Source organism: Anas platyrhynchos, chromosome 1 (genome assembly GCF_047663525.1).
Source record: "Anas platyrhynchos isolate ZD024472 breed Pekin duck chromosome 1, IASCAAS_PekinDuck_T2T, whole genome shotgun sequence".
NCBI classification, from domain to species: Eukaryota; Metazoa; Chordata; class Aves; order Anseriformes; family Anatidae; genus Anas; species Anas platyrhynchos.
In genome coordinates, this window is record NC_092587.1 from 57,930,866 (window position 1) to 57,949,216 (window position 18,351).

Here is an 18,351-nt window from a genome sequence, read left to right on the forward strand (position 1 = left end):
TCAGCCACCCACTTAAAAGGGCAGTATAAATCTGTACTTTCTGTCCCATACCTTGGCAGCGGCCAGACCACCTGAGCCCCCACCGATGACAATGAGGTCATAGTCGTAGGAATGGGGCGCCGCTGTATGCCCGTTCATTTCCAGCAGACTCTGAGGATTGTCTTCTTTATGTGCCTGAACAGAGAAAGCAAAAAGGATTAAAGAATATTGAAACATTACCCATGGTGTTTAAAAATGAGCATTTTCAGCAGCAAATATTGTGATATGGGAACGTAAGTGCATCTGTATTTTCTCTTAATTAGCTTTTTAAATCTTCATCTTCTTAATCCATTGTTGGATAGCTCAGTACCTGTTAGATACTGAACTATGAATTTCCGTGCTCTTTGGAGACCTGGGTTTCCTTGCAGAGCTTAGTCTTCCGCATCACCACAACCCCAGTGCCTCCTCATACTGTGGGCACTAGGATGAGATGCATACCTGCTGACACAGGCATTCTACGGATTTATTTTATTCCTTTCATCTGCCCTGGACTTCCCTAATTAGTTTTTTCCCCTCCTGCTGCATATATGAGTAGGAAAATACAATAATATGCAACACCATAACAATCTGCAATTACCAGCCTTACCAGCTGAATGAAAAGAACTGTCTGAAAAAAATACTATCTGAAAACGACATTTTTTATAACATGACTAGATTATCACAGTAGCTAACTCTGGAATCAAACAAATCAAGTGTGATCACTAAAGTTTCATGAGAGGTTTTGGGTTTTTTTTTTTGGATCAGATGACTACAACCACAGGAAAATAATCCCCTAAGTCCTAAAATGCATTCTGACCACTCTGTGCCACACAGAACATTACATTAATCTTCATGTACTTTTTCTAAAATGATTCTTCGTACTCAAATTGTGGAGCTCCAGTGAATCAGGACTTCAGATCCTCAGGTCCTTCAGGTTGCTGGGAAAATTCTCAATGCCTCTCAAAATGCCCAACAAGATTTGGAGTGAGTAAACACGGGATGCCTCAACTGATACAAATCACTGAGTATCAACTGAACACATGATAAAACTTTTAAGACTTAAAAAAAAAAAAAAAAAAGTAACTAAAGAAACCTCACTACATCACTTTACAAATCTGGTCACTTGTTATTCAAGTGTTTCTGCCATGGTAAATAGAATACAAGAAAACAGAGACATTTTCCCTCTCTTCTTGTCTAAATTTTGTTTTGCATTAAGCTTCCCTTTGAGCTCAAGCCATTCTACAACTGCCTTTCTCTGTGGTTAGATTAGTCCCTCTCTCCAAGCATAACTGGTGCCAGTGCATCTGTAACAGTGACAAAAAATCCCTGACACTCCACCAGTAATTTCAGCAAAAATTCAGACTCTACTTCTGCCTGTAGGAAGTTACATTCGTATTAGTCTTTCATAACCAGCATGTTATTAGTAAAAACCAAAACCTCGAAGACATCTGTTGTTTCTGTGAAAACATCCAAAAATACCTTGTCGTCCTTCCTTTTCTCTTCCCGCACTGCCACCCCAATATATAACCCTGCCACTGAATCTTGTCTGCACTCAGTTCTCCTTTTTTCCATTTTTCTAACAGTCATCAGACAAACTTCCTACTGCAATCACAAAGACTAAAAAAGGAGCATGTATCGCATTATGGTGTGCGGTTTCACTTTATTCTTATTTAGGGACAGAGAACAAGAGAAAGCACGTTGTTCATTTCTGAAGTATGCCCTCTTGTTCGCTCAGCGACAACAGGACGGTGTGAAGCTTAAGGGCAGATTCAAACTTACCTCCCACGCAGTCATCAGACCCAACTACCAAGAATCGCATCTTTACGATGTGTACAGATGTAAAGTATAAAGAAACTACAATATCTACTCATGGATTTTGCTTAGATCACTGATCATAATCATACCTTTTTTTTTTAATCTTCCTTTTAGGAAAAATGCTTTGTATTTTTACATGTGGATTAAGAAGCTTCAGCTTTTATTCCATCAATGGTGGAACCATTAGCTTTGTTTTTTTTGTTTCCATTCAATGGAACAAACCCATTGTTTTGTTCATTTGTCATAAGCTCTTGATGAAAACATACTAAAAGCTTAGATCACACTTAGTAGATTATAACCTTCCCTGATGAAACCATCTCCTAGAACTCCACTCTAAAACAGCCAGGATATAGACAAGCTTTGCTTCCCATTTCAGGGGGCAACTTGTTCCTGACCTTGAATCAGGACTGCGACCCCATACTGAGAATGTATCTCCTCCTTTCTTCTCCCAAGAACTGTAATTTTTCTTTTAAGTTTAAATTCTTCTTATTTTTCCACGCCAAAACTAAATTACAGAGTTTAAAATGCATGTCCCCCTACCTTTAAAGTTTTCTCATGACCTCCTATTTGCTTCTCTTGCACAGAAACACCTGTCTGTGAAGTCTCTGTGGTTACTTCGCACTGCACTTCTTGCAGCTTCTGTGCACTCTCTGTGAAATAAAGGACAAAACAATCTAGCGTCTGGAGTGGCGCCCTTTATGTAGGTTGTGCTCCTGAAGCGAAATTGTCTGGGGGAGTGGCCTTGGCGGCTTCATCACTTCCTCATCTGCAGCACGCCTGTCTCAGGGGAGTGTTTCCTAAGGCAACTGATGAGTCATTTGCAACGTTAGGATGACTTGCTATATTTTTGTCTTTAAGAAAAATCCCATACGAGAACTGGCTGGGATTCCAGGACGTTTTGCCAATCTGACCAGATGCCTGAAACAAAGCAAGGAAATACGATCTGCTGTGGCTAAGCCTGCAACTTCAGTCTAAAAGCAAAACGGTGATTTCTGCTTTTCTTACTCAGAAAGTGACTTTTTAGTGCTGTTGTGCTACCATTTTTTCAGTCTAAATATTTTAAAGTGAATTCCAAGTTCCAATTTTGCTCTTTCAATTAGTTCCCCTGGAAATTTCTCTCAAATCTTTAACAATATAATCACATTTTTTCCCCTCTCCCCCATGCAGCCCCCCCTTCCCCCTCCAAATAATTTCTGCCTTACAGAGTTTGTTCCTCCTTTGAAATCCTTTAAATAAGCATTTTCAAAAGTCTGGCAAAGATCTGTGCCGGCTCATTGGTCACAATTGATAAGGATATCCTACAGAAAAGGTAAAATATTAGCAGCATGAAAAAAATAACATCTCTATACATGGTGATACTTCACTAGGCATTGCATGGCAAAAATAATCTGATATATGACTGGAAACCACTATCAGCTCTGCCTTCCTATACATAACTCTGAGTTATGCTAACCTTCATTTCCAACAAATGGGTCAGTACACACTTGTTTGTGTTTGTCACATACATCCTTCGCACTGCACAGCCATCACTAATTAACAAACTCTGACACGTGCCCATAGCTAGACAAACAGCCACACTGAGCGTGTAGACGTTCCTTGGGCAGGGAGCCCACAAATCTGAAGAGTGTTCACCCAGACACACACAAACACAAAAAGGCACTCACTGAAAACTGGTTTGTAAGCTTGCTGTCTTGGTTTTCCTTTCTGCAGCTTGGTGATAAAATCCCTCTATCTCACAAAGGTGTTAGGAAGAGTAACTCGACTGATGTTGACAAAGGGGTTTAAAGATCTGAGTCATTACACAAGAGTTAATAGCAATGTTAATGATGGAGAATTCTTGGCCTCTTCTAGCCTGGAGAAAGAACCCAGGAATTCATGTCTGCATGAACACACAGACACACCTGGGAAAAGCAAAAACACAGGCTTGAACACTGGTCACCATCTGCGCATCGGAGGAATTTTTCTTCAATACATTATCAAAGCTACAGTCCTGAGGGTACCTAAAGCAACTGAAGTCTTGTAGTTTTTTCCTACAAGTCTGAACAGCCTCAGGAATGTTCATGTAAAATTGTATCTTAAATCAGATAAAAACCTACTAGTTAGACAACACAGACATTTATATAAGCACCTCTATCTTCAGGCAGATCTCTGCTAGAGGTTCACAGCTTTACCAAGGGCCCCAAAACCCAAAGGCAACCGTAACCTCTGGCAGAAACTTGAAAGACTTTTGTCTGCAGGTTCGTACTGCTAGGGGCCTCTCCCTTGTTGGCCCGGGCAATTTGCCACAGACAGAATGACAAAGCAAAAAACGCTTTTGCATCATGTGCTGGCTCCCCATAAAAGTCCACCCATTAACGACAATTATAACAGCTACCGCTGGTGAATCGATGCCTTCCAGAAATCGATCAGCAGATACCATTCCTCAGGCTGAGATTGCTGAACTCCACCTGGGTCAGCGAGCTGTTCTGGACCATTCTGAGATATGCAACACGAGGGGCTATTCTCTTTGCTGGCTGGCATCAGCACTGCCATCAGCAAACCTGCAGCAGTTTGTGGCTACCTCAGGAGGATCCAGCGAGGCTCCAGCCCTGCACTGTCACTTCTTGGCTTTTGTTAGTCCCAATCCAGGTGGTGGCTGCTGTGTGCCACCTCCCCTACTGCCTGCCAAGTGCTCCCTGACATGGGGTGAGCTGAGGCACCAAGGCATTGCTTTAGAAGACCCTTTCTTGGGTCTAAGGCTACTCTGATCCACCGTGCTGTTTTTTCTTCTCCTTCCTGCCTCCATACCCTGTCCGCATGCTTGGCTCTGGCAGCCAACAGACCCTTACAGGAGCTAAACAAATGCACTAACCCAGGAGAAGAGAAAACATGGGTGGTTTTTGACCAGGCTAACTAGGTCTCTCCCCTCACAGGAGTGACACAGCTGGTACAAGGGAGCCAGCACATCCACACTGACCAGAGCAGAGGAAGAGGAGGCAGCAGGATTTCTCTCACTGGTGGCAGTACAACTGCTAGATTGGCTCAGCAGGTTGTTAAATCAGCCAAGAAACTGCCTTTCTAGCATTTACCTGAATAAATTTCTGACACAGACCATGCTAGGCCTCACTGCCACTTCTCGTGCAGATCAAGAAAGAACGAACTGTGGTGTTTTAAACTCATATCCTTACTGGGAGAGAGCTTCCTCATGAACCAAAGTTCATGCTGGTACGGAGGCCTGGCCTCTGAACTTTAGACTTGTGTAACTCACGGCGGGGGGTGAAGAAAGGCACGGCTGGTTTCAGAAGGCCTTGACCACAGAGGAACCTGACAAGCCCTAGAGAACAGCCCAGACCCGCTTCGTGAGCAGAAATACTCCGGGATAAGAACTGCCTTGTTCTGCTGAAGCGTTCACCAGCTGCACGGGCAGCACGTGGGGCTAAGCAGAAAGCCCGGGCCTTGCAACTCCTTGCCGTGAAGTAGCCTGAGGTGCTTCAAGGCACAAGTATGTGGTGATTTAGCCGGATTCTGTATGTCACACAGAGGCCATTATTAATGAGAAGGAACTTCGCAATATTTTTAACAAAATCGTGTAATTAAAAAATAGCCGTCTTCGGTAGTGTAGAAGATGCCTCTAATTTTGTAACGCTTATAAACAGTCATGTGGCTTGCTTTAAAGTCTTATCCCCAGGCAGCTGAGGAATGCAGGATGTTTCATATGACAACGAAGATTTACCTTTTGCTCAAGTTAGCTTTGTAGGTGGAGAAAGTTTCAGCTTTTCCTTCTCCCTGCTCATTTCTGCCCTTTCAGCACAGGTCACTACCTCCCCAGTTGCACAAGCTCAAATATTTGGAAGTGATGGGCAATGAAACCATTATGTGATCCAGATTACAACAAAAACCCAAACCTTTAAAATATGCATACCTCCAGCCTGGATCGTGTCACAAATCCATGCTGAGAGGCTGCCCTGCAATCAGCTGAACTAGTGAAAACTATGAAGGAATAGAAACGTGGGGCAGAAGGCAGGAAAGGATGAAAGCCTCTTAAACAGGCTTTACCCCAGAGGAGTCACAATGCACCTGTATTTTCAAGAGATTCAGGATCAGGGGATGAAAAATTAAAAAAATGATAAGTAGAAACTATATTTTGATGAGCCAGTGGTATAAGTTAGACCCTCAACTTATCTCACAGGCTTTAATTTTTTACTGTGCCAGAGACACAGAGCAGCCTTACAGCTAGCCAAGAGAAGCAACTGAGCTGGCTGGTGTAGAAGTGTCAGGGCTTGCTATGATAAGGTCTGTGTGTGCTGTGCTCTAGTGATCCTGGCCAAAAACCACCGTTACCTTTGACAGGGTAAACCAGCAGCCCTGTGGCAATTTTCATTCCTTCCAAGAGCTGATTCAGCACCTGGCTGCCCCGTCAGAGGAAGTTTAAAGATAGCTTAGAGGTACATTTGCCTCCCCACCTGTACACTGCCAAAGTCTGATCCCACACTAAGTCACTAACATGAAGACAAACCATCCTGACATCATTTATACACACGGAATTCAGCGCCCACTGACGAGCACTGTTAATCAGAAGTGAGCACTGAGTGAGTGCGTGCTACTACTGAAGGCTGCTGTATGTGAGCCCTGAATCCCGCTGCCTACACGCAGGACCAGGATATATGCTACACCCTAGTACTAGCACCTCTAGCCTTCTCTCTGAAATTGGCTGCTTGTCCTTAAAGATGGGTAAAACACCATGTGTCATCATCACTGCACAGAAATTGCACTGCTAGATAAGATCTTTGTCTTTCCTAAATGTCAAATATCAACGCGTCAAAACCCAGAAGTTGAAGAAAACTGCCTCCTTCAGCTTTCCCACCTACATGCACCAGCAGAGGAGTGGCCAGCAGGTGGAGGGAGGGGATCGTCCCCCCGAAATCCTGTCTGGAGCACTGCATCCACGCCTGGGGCCCCCAGCACCAGAAGGATGGGGGGCTGTTAGAGTAGGTCCAGAGGAGAGACACAAGCTGAGAGAGCTGGAGAAAAGAGGGCTCTGGGGAGACCTCATTGCAACCTTTAGCATTTAAAGTGGGCTTATAAAAAAGATGGAGAGCAACTTTTTACAAGGGCAGATAGTGATAGGACAAGGGAGAACAGTTTTAAACTGAGACAGGGGAACTTTAGATTAGATGTTAGGAGGAAATTCTTCACTCAGAGAGTGGTGAGGCACTGGCACAGTTTGCCCAGGGAAGCTGTGGATGCCCCATCCTTGGAACTGTTCAAGACCAGGTCGGATGAGGCCCTGGGCAACCTGATCTAGTGGGTGGCATCTCTGCCCATGGCAGGCTTCCCTCCTTTTCTCCCTGGATTTCAGGTCTGTTCTGTTATCTGTCAGCTTCCCACGCGTGCGTTCTTCACATAGCACAAAGCAGCGCCATATGTGGAAGCCTAGAAAACAGCAGTGACTTGACATATTGCTGAAATGCCCCAAAGGTGTTTACGTGTTTGCAGTGGTTCTCATAGGAAATATCTCTCCAGAAAGCAGATGCACAGGTTTTCTTGGCTTTAAGAAGAGCTTGGCTTTATGCTCTCTCCATGTCACACTAGTCAATCCTTAATCCCACTGGTGAGTTACTTCATTAAGTAATTACAGTTTTCCTTGCAATTACTGGCTATCGATATAAAAGAGTAGATCCAAGCCAGCCCTAACATCCCCAAAAGACTGTGATGTGTAACCTGGCCCTCTGAAGTCCTTTTCAACACTCATTGCCCTAAACTTACTGAATTCAAGAACAAACGTGAACCGGGAATTTCGGACATAGTCGGATTCTGACTCCCTGCTGAAACCAAAACCCATCAAGCTTCAAGACTTACAAATAAAAGAGCAAAGCACATTCTCCAAAGAAACGTGACGTTTTCTGTACTCTTTTATGGTTTGTATCTATATCTATTCAGTATGCTGTCGCAAAGCACTTTAGTTTGAATTGTATTCTTCCTAATCCACTTTTTACACCTAAGAGCATAAGGCTTCTTCCATTTAAATAAGCATAGCTTGACAGGGAGCAACATCAAGACATAACGTGGAATAACACAACTTGGCACTTGGTTGAAACACAGCTACATTAACAGAAAGTGGGGGGCTCTATTTTAGCACAGATTTCCGTTAATGAAGAATCTAGCCCATAGTGTTACCCCAAAACACCTATGTCCTTCATGAAAGCATAAATTCCTTTTTATCACAACTATCTGGGCAGAAAAAAAGGCATTTAAAAGTATTTTCATAAGTGGAAAAATCATGTAGATATGCATTTTCTTCTGAGTGCTTTTCAACTTAAGTTCTAAGCAATAGGAGAAAAAAATGTAATTATCCCCAGCAAATTAAAGGCAATTAACCTAAGAAGAAGATAGGAAATGATGCAACGCTTCATAGCTCTGTTTTCTCAAAGAACAATGGAAGTGTACTCAGAACTTTTAAACAAGCCTCTACCTAGCAAAGCAAGAATTACAATACCAAGACAAGACAAAGAAATCCTGACAGAGGAATGATGAATGCCTCAGCACACAAAAGACGTTTTCAAGCGACTTCTCTCTGAGGGTCAGATTCAAAGCTCTCAATGCCCCTTCAAAAGCTCTTGCTTGAATGAAGGCCCTAAGTGATGAGATTCACCCCTTTCAGCTCAGTTTTCTAATGAGCATCTGGGGACCAACTGAGCAAATTCCTTCAGTCTGCTTTTGACTCAGGATGGGTCAGCCTTGTATCATGAGCAGACTGTGAGGCACCAACTTTGCATCCAAGAACTAGAAGAGTTGCTAATGTAATGCAAGCAGCTCAACACCAAAATATCTCCTACTCTGCCTGCACACAACCAGGCACTCCAGGCCATTCTCTGTCCCATCCTGACAGTGTGCAAAAGAACTTCTGAAAATGACCTCAGGCCCTAGCAAAAGAAGAAACTCCTACTTTCAGTCACTTATTTTCCTTCTATTTTTCTAAGTGTCCATGCAGCAGTGCCACCAAGTCCAACTGTACTATGACAAAGTATTTTGCTTTACTGATTTCAGCAGGGACAGCATCATGCTCCATGGCTTGTGATGAAAAGCCTTGAGACACGTTTTTGCCATAAAAATTAGGGAACTTGACAGCCCACTCCAAGAAGTTCCAGGTTTTCACACAGACTTCCCTAATAGCTCTCACACCACCAAAGCCTTTGGCAGTGTAAGACCACTGATTGCTACTTGTCTTAGAAAGTCTTCTTATGTAACTGTTTACAGTAAACCATATAGGATTTCGTGAGGTTGCTCTAATTAGCATTAATAGGGATGTTTCTGTGAGCATAACATCACATGCTAACCTCAAATATTTCTAGAGCATCTACAGTATAAACTATTGGCTGAAACAGAACCAGCTGCGTACATTAACCAGAGGTAAACTTCAGACTCTCTCTTCCTTAGTAAAAAGGCAAGTAATGCTAAATGAGTTAGGTATCTTTGAACAATTCCATCTTTCATTTTTTTCCATGTTATTTCACTGTGAGCTAAATTAAATAGGTTATGAAAAACCCAGGATAAACCTTCTCTGGCTTTGGAACTTTAGTAAAACTTTTAACATCCCATATAAAGCTTTACATGCAGCCTTCATGGAAATCATCACCTGAGAGCACCAGTAACTTTTAACACGCAGCTTTGCCTATTCCCACCAAAAGTCCCAGCTGCTTTTGGATTTACCCCTTGGTAGTATAACGCGTTGAGTAATCCAAATCAAAACAAAGGAAGCTGATTTCTGGTATGACTACCTGTAGGTGTATCATTCTCGCTGTGCTCACCCTTCATTTGGGATGACCTGCAAAAGCTGAGCTTCCTGATTTTTTTTTTCTTCTGGAAATTCCTGTGGCCGCTACAGACTGTGATTAATACTCTGCTGCTAGAGGAGGAAGTACCACCAGCCACACTTTAACAAGTGTGGCACCTGAGGCACTGGGAGGTGAAACTCAGCAGGGTGAGTACTCAGCAGGGCTGCGAACAGGATCTCCTGGTAGTCTGCCGTTCATTAGACCTTACTGCCACCAGCCATGCCTTTACTGTTTCTACCACAGTTAAAACCATTTATCCAGCTCCATACATCTCTTTGTAATTAGGGTTGTGTTTGAGTCATACAAAACATCAAAAACTGGAGGGAAACATCCCACACAGAATCATTCTTTTTGCCAAACAAGTCAATATTAAAAGTGAGCAAGGTTTAAGGAAACACAAAGGTTTTGCAGACGATTTCCCACAACGTGCAAAAAGTTTAAGGCGGTTATTAATCTGTGAAATGAATTTGGGTGCTTTGCTTGGATGCCTGACATATTTGTTTTTAATCTGAGCAGGGCTTTTAATAGGAGGAAAGAAGCACTTGTTTTTAACCCAGAGTAACCAACTTTTCTTGTCCTTGAAAAACAGAAGAACTTGGGTGGAACAATTTATTCCTGCTTGTAGCAGCCCAGCGAGCAATGACATTGCATTTCTACGAGCTGAACAAAACAGCACAACCCAGCAGATCCTTCCCCTCAAACCTCTCCCGCTACGTACCTGCTGCAACCCACCACCAACCTGCCTCATGCAGATGCCAACAAAGGTCTGACTGGAAATGGTTGTGCAGGATGGGTGGAAAACAACAAAGAGCTCACATTCATGCAGTGAGAAACAACGCATAGGAGCGTGCTTGCTTTGTGTCAGGCTGTGCAAACAGTGGTGGAGTTAAGGAACTAGAGAGCTTCCTTACCGCCACAGTGGGAACGCAGTGCCAGAACACACGGGAGGCAGCGGTGCCAAATGATGCCTTCTTTGAGCAAAATAGGCAAGTTTGCTACTGCCGAAGATGAACTAAGAAGATATCTCGGTTTACTCCTCGAAATTGCACTACAGCACACTACCACATTCTTAAAAGCTCAGGACTACGCTAGAATAGGCTCCTATTGTTTTCTATCCCATGCCAAGTAATAGCACCAAGAGAAGAAAAGGACACGCACCATTAGAAGGGAGACAAAATCTTATCTGCAGACACTACTTTAAAGATTCTAATTGCAGGAGATACAAATACAAAAGGAGGAAGCACACAGTAAAAAAAAAAAAAAAGTATGCAAATAAAAGTGCCCGGTAGATAGAGTTGGAGCAGCCAACAAAAACAGGGGTCACACGGGGTTTAACAAAGGTAAGTCTGACTACGGCAGTACAAGGCATGGAGAGTACAAACAGCAATGACAATAAGCTGAGGAAAGCAACTGCTGTGAGCTTTTTAGAAGAAAAACAGAAAGTAAGCCAAGCTGGAGATGAGGAAAAAGAGAAAACATCAGGTACGGCTTGGCAAGTCAAAGGACGGCTTTTCCAGGAAGACGTGCAACATGACACCGCGTTCAGAAAGGAGGTTATTGAAAAGTATGAATGAGGAAAACAAGATCTGACAAAGAATTTCTCAGGAAATACCCAAGTCCAGGTGCTACGGACTGGAAGGCAGCTGCACTAGAATAGAATGGTTTTGTTGGAAGGGACCTACAGAGACCATAAAGTCCTACTGCCTGGCCACTTCAGGGCGAACCAAAAGTTAAAGCGTATTATTGTGGGCGTTGTCCAAACGCCTCTTGAACACTGACCACCTCGCTAAGAAGCCTGCTCCAGTGTTTGACCACCCTCACAGTTATGAGATTTGTCCCAATGTCCAGGCTGAACCTCCTCTGGTGTAGCTTCATGTCACTGCTGTGCGTCCATTCAACAGGCAGATAGCAAAATACAGGAGGCATCAAAGACAGAGCTTTCTCAAGAGACAGCAGGTGTAAAGTTCACTCACTTTAAATCAATTTAAAAAAGGAGAATAAGTTACCAATTCAACCTACTGAATTAAACTATAGTGCATTATTTCATCTGGTACTTGGTTTGCTTTCAGCAAGCACAGCCAAACAGATAGTAAGACATCCTACCAAAGGATGTCCAAGATAGGCTTCATGAAGGAACAGCCTTCAGACAGGAACAAGCCACCGCTTCTCTCCAGAAAAATATTGGAAACAGAGAAACCATACTAATGGCCTTGGAATAAAGAGGACCAGTACAGTACATTGTGAGGGGTAAGCACTGCTCCCAGTCACAGTGGAAATCAAGGGGGTGCCATACTGGTGAAAAAGGGGAGAAGGAAGAACATGGGCAACCATGGTGTCACCTCCAGGAGCCAAGTCTGCTCCACAAAGGGTGCGATGACACATTTGTTATTGTTACACCTGAGCAGTTCACAGGCAAATTATATGGTCAAACATTTGCAGGAAATACTACAGAAATAATTTTTTAAAAATTGGGGCCTCATTACTCACGTGTTCACCACACATGAATGTCGGTGCAACTCAATAACCACCAGTGTCGGTAGCCCAACGCAGAGCTAGGACGTCTCATATTAGCACCAGAAACAAGCAGCAACGATTTGAACAATATTTTGTTAATTCACTTGCTAGAATCCAACCCAAATCTCATTCCAAGTCTACTAGACCTTTCCAGGTCCACCGGGGTACGTGCTGTGTCCCAAGTGCCCAGTCCTGAAAGGAGCTGGGCAACTTCAGTTTGACTTGTGTGTAAGTTGAACTGAAAACACAACCACTCATAAAATTCATCTAGCATGAGGATCTGGGCTGGGGGGAAAAACAGCACTTGAGGAGTCCTGCAGGAACAAACAGTACATTTCAGTATATTTTTATAAGGCAAAAGCTGCAAGTCAGGATATCTCAATTCTGAGATGTGCAACTTGAGTGTCAGTTTTGGTATTTCTCATGATTCCTTCTTTGCAATAATGTGTCTGTTTAATAACACACAAAAAACCCTAACCTGTGTGAAGATAAACTAACAAGAAGTCAGGAAAAGCATTATCTTCTGAGTTATTTCCAATTTTCATACCTTCACACCCACAAAGTGCGTCATAAATACTGCTTATTTGAAATGCAACTGGTAAAGTAAACTAAATACTATTTGAGGATTGTAGGATAACCATCTTAAAAGCACAAGCTCAGGACAAGAGAATGTTTTTAATAGCTACGTTACACAAAACATATATACGCATTTTATCTTAGAAATTTTATGTTTTCCTACGATAACCATCATTTTCCTTGCCAGTTTCGCTCATTACTGGCTTACTACTTTTTGGTTTTGTCAAACACTATTTTAGGTCTTTCAGTGAATTCAAAACTCTGAGTTTATTATTCCCATTGCTAAAATGGTGGAAAGGTGGGAAAAGATCCAGAAGGTAATTAAGAAATTCTTAAGGCTAGGAATGACCCAATTTCTTCCTCCTGCTACTGAAAGGACACACAAGTTTAAATGCACCTTGTCTGAGAGATGTATGTAGAGGTAAAAATAAATAAATAAATCAAAACCAACCCACTCCCTGGTATGACTAACTATAGAAAGTTAATTTAAGATAGTCCCTGTTTCAGAGGCATTTAAACAATGAGTAACTAGCTTATTTGAATTATGTTTCAGTTTTCAAGTAAATTACACATCACTATTTGCATTTCAGTAATTATTTGTTTTTAATCTTCTTATTTAACCTCTTTTAACACCACCCACAACTCCCCTCTTCTCTTGTCCTTGACGGATATTGAAATATTTGACTTGTTTCTTCATTGGGCTCGACAGAATAATCCACTCGTATGTGACCATCCCAGAAGCAAAGCTGCCTAGATGCTGAAATATAAAGCTTAACATCAGACTTTAAAGCGACTTTACTACAGAATTACATTAAGACACTCCCAGCATTGTGGAAAGGGTAGCAGGGAATAGTAATGTCTTATACTGAAAAACTAAGATACAGCAGAGTGTATAAATTGAAGCCCAAACAATATGTTCTTTTAAGTCAGGTTAGCCCAAATGACTCAGATTCACAAGGCTGCAATAGCTGGTTAAGATGCAGACTTCCTTTCTGAGGTTGTGTCAGCAGATACGCGGTTGTCCAGAGGAACTGGGTTGGGTATAACTACACAGCTATTTATTCTGCCCCAAACTCTGTGCTACTATACCTGCCCAGACTTTGGTACCTGGTTTAAAGCTAAATTGGGCATTTCTACTCTTAATAGGAACGTGGTAATGGCAGCATCAGGTGAGGGACCTTCCCTAATGGGGTGAGTGCTGTGGGTTACCCTGAGTGCTCTCAGGGAGCTGCATCACCCAGGAAGCACAGGGACATCTGGATGCTTTTGACAAATGCTTGAAAATGATCTTTTCTTCAGTCTTTCGTGTTAAGATAAGTGACCATCCAGTGCTTCCAGTGCCATGCCTTTCTGTTTGTACAACAGAAAGTTACTAAGCAATACGCAGCCACAACGATAAGCCAATTTCGAGAGTTTTAGAGGGTTATAAACCTCATTAATGTGCTCGCCAGCTCCTGCCTCGCACAGCCCCTTACTGCACAGCCCCCTCTGCTCTTCGCCACGCCACTGGCGATTCCCATTCCGCAAAACAACCCTTAAAACGCGTTACCTGAAAGCTGCCAAGGCGCTTTCGTTCCAGTGCTCTTCAAACACCGAAGATGTAACTCGGGCTTTCCAGGCAGACCCCTTTCCCTGGCGCTTGGCAGAGCCGAGAACACCCCTCGAGCAGCCACGCTTTCACTCCGGCGGGGCTGTGCAGCAAGCAGGCACCCCCGGCGATGCGTTTTCCCCGCTGGCTGCCCCCAAGCTCAACCGCAACCCCCCGGCGTTTCGGCCACGACCCCCGGCGGCTGCCCCTTACCTGCCGGGCGCCTCCCCTGCGGGCAGCCCTCAGGCGCCTGCCGCACCGCCTGCCCCTTCCTCAGGGCGCCCCCCATGCCGCGCCTCAGCCCCCGGCCCGGCTCCAGCGCGATGGCGCCGGGTTTAGACCCAGCCCCGGGCCTGGCGCGACCCCTGGCGGTGCCCAGGCGGAGCCGGGCCGGGGCCTGGCCGATGTTAGGAGGGAGCTGCAGGTGTCTGAGGAGTGTTTTTGTGGCAATTCATGCCCCTAACTGGAAGAGAAGCACCGAGTGTGATGGGGCTGAGCGCCCCGCTCCCCTCGGGGATCCGGGAGCTCCTTGTCTTAATGAGCTCTTAATGGCCCCTTTGGTGGCTCTCCCACAACATCAGGGCAGGAGCAGAGCCTGCCAAGGAGATTCCTGGCCTAAACAGAGGAGACAAAAAAGGGTGGGATGAGCAGCAGCACAACAGCACGCTGCTGGTACCCTCGGCTCCCATTTGAACTTTCTTCACCCTTCCTTGTTACACCAAACGTGGCAATTTATCCAATCTGTGTTCTTGCTTACAGGAAACAATGACTTCTTTTGGAAAGGTTTTAAAAAAATAATTATATATAAATAAATAAATAAATAAATAAATATACATATATATATATATATTTTTTTTTTTTTTTGGTGGATGAAGCTTTTCAGTTGCACAAATTGGCTGCTGAGCTCGGCAGGGCCAAACACTTCATGCCAAGGCACTGCAACAAAACGCATGCTGTAGACCCAGGAGCTCCTAGTCCAGTTCCTAAGACCACTGGACAATTGATCTGTGGTCCTGAGGAAGTCACTCATGCCAAATATCCCCCAACATAAACTTATAATTCTAGTTAATAGTTCATAAACTAGTTAATAGTTCATAAACTTATAGGTCTAGTTACCCTATAACACCTTCAGAGTTACAATTACCTTGCTAATGCTTGTTACACCCAAAGCTGAAACACAAAGGCTCTCTACTCTGACCCAACAGTAATGAACGATAAGCAACAGAGGAAAGGGCTAATAGAAAGGGAAGAGAACAAGATAAAAACTTTGGAATCTTAAGGCTTGAGGCATTACCTCACAGTCCTCAGCTTATTTTTTGCACACAAGGATTCAGCAATTCCCATTTGTGATGCTGTATTACTCTTACACTCTGCAGTGAGATTTCCAGTGTCAGCTGGAGTTTCTAATAAAAAAAAAAAAAAAAAAAAAAAAAGACAACTAAATTTATAAGTGGAAAAAAGTCTCTGAACTTACTGTGGGAATGATCACTGAGATTTCAGAAATAATGTCTTCAATACAGATATCTGTAACAGCATAAATTATGATGATAATGGGGATAATAACTGTTACATGCATTCAGGGGTTATTACAGCTTCAGAATTAAAGTTATTAAAATCATTTGCTGAATAAGCTTAGGGAAGAAACTCTATTCTGCCAAACCCCATCTCAATATTTCCATAAAATGGGGACTACAAGCTGACAATCAGTCAACGTGAGAAAAATCAAGTTTAAAGAATACCTTGGTGTGCTATTTCTGTCCTTGAAATCATTCACAATATTTCATTTTGCTTATTGTTTTGCAATTATGTTCCCATCACATTTGCTTTCATTAGGAAAAGAAAAAAAAAAAAAAAAAGAAAAAAAAACAACTCAAGTTGATGTGGTGAAGACATATTGAAGGAGGAGAAAAAACTAAGTCTAACATTTGAGATGTTTCATAAGACTGCAGAACAGTGCATCCAAAATACTAATTTTCCAAAGTCACTTTAAAATTTTAAGTATAGTAACCCAAAGAGTCTGTCATTGCAGAACAGAGCCTTGATGCTGCATCCAAAGACTAGCATTCATTTTCACCTTCTTCATCATCCCACTCCTCCCAATCTGCTGCTTCTTCCTACACAGTTTTACTTGCACACCTCACCTCTTACCCTAGTTATTAGAACCACTCATTAATACTGCCTTGAGGCCATTCAAAGTGCAGCCTGAGAACTTACATTCCTCAACTATTCTTTTATCAGACCACTCCTGATCTCAGCCTTTGTAAGAAATCTCCTTTCCAGTTTTTCCATGGGCTTCATGGTTTCACATGAGTCACACAGGTTGTGATTAACCCCAAGTTCCTATAAAATTCATTACTCTTTTTTTTTTTTTTTTTTTTTTTTTTCTGATTTATTATTTTGCCAGAGCATCGTCTCTCCAGTTATATCTACTTTTTTACCATGTTTGTGTGATTCTCCATCGAGGTCTGGTCTTCTCTTTGCTCTTACAATGTCCCCCAGGTTAGATTTCTTTCTGGGCGAGTCCAAGAAGTATCTAAGTTTTTATTTTAACTTCTCCTAGAAATTACACTTTTTGAGGCTTATGAAAAGCCAGGCACATCCATTTATTTTAGAATTTATTCTTAGCTGGCTGAACTGCAAGTGTACATGAGGTCCAGTGCTGTGCCACTGAAATGAAAGCAGAACATGATAACAAGAATGCCACGTGGAAGAGGATGAAAGAAAAATGCTGTATTACTAGTGAGATCTCCTGGTGCCTTGTCTGTCCATTACATATCTTTTCCTTATTCTCTGCCTTTCTCTCTTCGTTTTGACTCTCTGGGAGAGAGACTTTATCTTCCTCTCTGTTTAGAACATGCTTGACATTTCAATTTCTACTGCTGTCCCCCTCATAAATAATCTTCACGCTGTCCTTTTCCAGTAGCAAGGACACACATCGGAGAGCAGTCTTCAGGATCATAAAAGTTTAAGGACACCCTGGATCCTGTAGTATCTCCTTGATACAGGCATGAATTTAAATCCCTGTTGGAGTCATAGATAAGTCTAAGCACTGAAGTTTTTGGGAAACTGAAAGTCTGTTTCAGCTCCATTCCAAAGCACTGATTTAGATATGCTTTGGGTTTGTCTTCTAGTCTGTTAGTTCCATCAACATGAAAATTTAGTGCACATCTTCAAAAATGCCATGTTAAGAAGCAGGACAGCAATGACTGTCTCATTAAAAATATCTGTAGAACAAAAGAAAGCCTTGAAAATCTCACGCATAGTGTCCTGTCTTGAATACTGGACTATCATAAAGCATAGACTGCATAAAATACCATTGTTGGTGCTAAGAGATCAGCTGTGATAAATTCAATTAACGTGTAAGAAGTCTACAAAATACTTATTAATAAAAATAGCAATTACATTAAGATATTAACTGATAACATTTTTTATAGAGATGAAATGTAAGGTGTCTCACACTGTTTTGAAATCTTGATAAGTTATAGCAAACATTTTTGCTGCATGACTCCCAGTGAAGAACCCTGCAACAGAGTCATGATAATCTAAAGGATACATCAGTGGGACCAGTCACTCAGTTGTTTCTGAGCTAATTGATTCCCAGTTCCCTGTGGCTATTATAAAAGTGACCATCAAAATAATAGATGTCTATATATTCCATCTATATATAAACTAGGAGGAAGGTTTGTCGCAGTAAATGAAGCACCCAGAGTGCCACCTTCTCCTTATAAGTTGCAGAATTATTGGTGCTGAATGCAAAATAACCTCAATATTCACATTATTAAAGCTGGCACAGTCCTTGTATTTTCTGCATGCCATTTAAATACCTGTCATTTTTGCAAACTTAGGTTCTTCTTACCTTGCATCAGCCACCTAAGAGCTGGGCCTCTCTTATAAGCTCTTGATCTGAGCTCCTTCTGTAGCCTGCAGAGAAAGACAGGCATCTCCAGATGGCAACTCATCTTCCAGAGACAGGCTTCCACTGCTAAAGAGTGGGCCTATCCATCCCTAGCCCTTAGTTTGGACAAA

The 18,351-nt window shown here is 42.6% G+C and overlaps 1 protein-coding gene across 3 annotated transcripts in view; it reads right to left on the minus strand.

Moving 5' to 3' along the window:
* The window catches only part of TXNRD1 (thioredoxin reductase 1), a 37,519-nt gene extending 22,828 nt beyond the window's left edge, over window positions 1-14,691 (minus strand). The window contains exons 1-3 of one of the 3 annotated variants that reach the window (XM_038165314.2): window positions 14,539-14,691; window positions 2,374-2,483; window positions 52-174 (exon numbers count right to left, since the gene is read on the minus strand). In XM_038165314.2, coding sequence (XP_038021242.1) covers window positions 52-174; window positions 2,374-2,483; window positions 14,539-14,614 — 309 coding nt within the window. In that variant the 5' untranslated portion in view covers window positions 14,615-14,691. Of the gene's footprint in view, window positions 1-51; window positions 175-2,373; window positions 2,484-3,035; window positions 3,132-14,538 lie in introns of those variants that run through there. The other 2 variants (XM_038165317.2, XM_027449522.3) reach the window with 2 other exon arrangements.
* Between the last annotated feature and the right edge of the window lie 3,660 nt (window positions 14,692-18,351).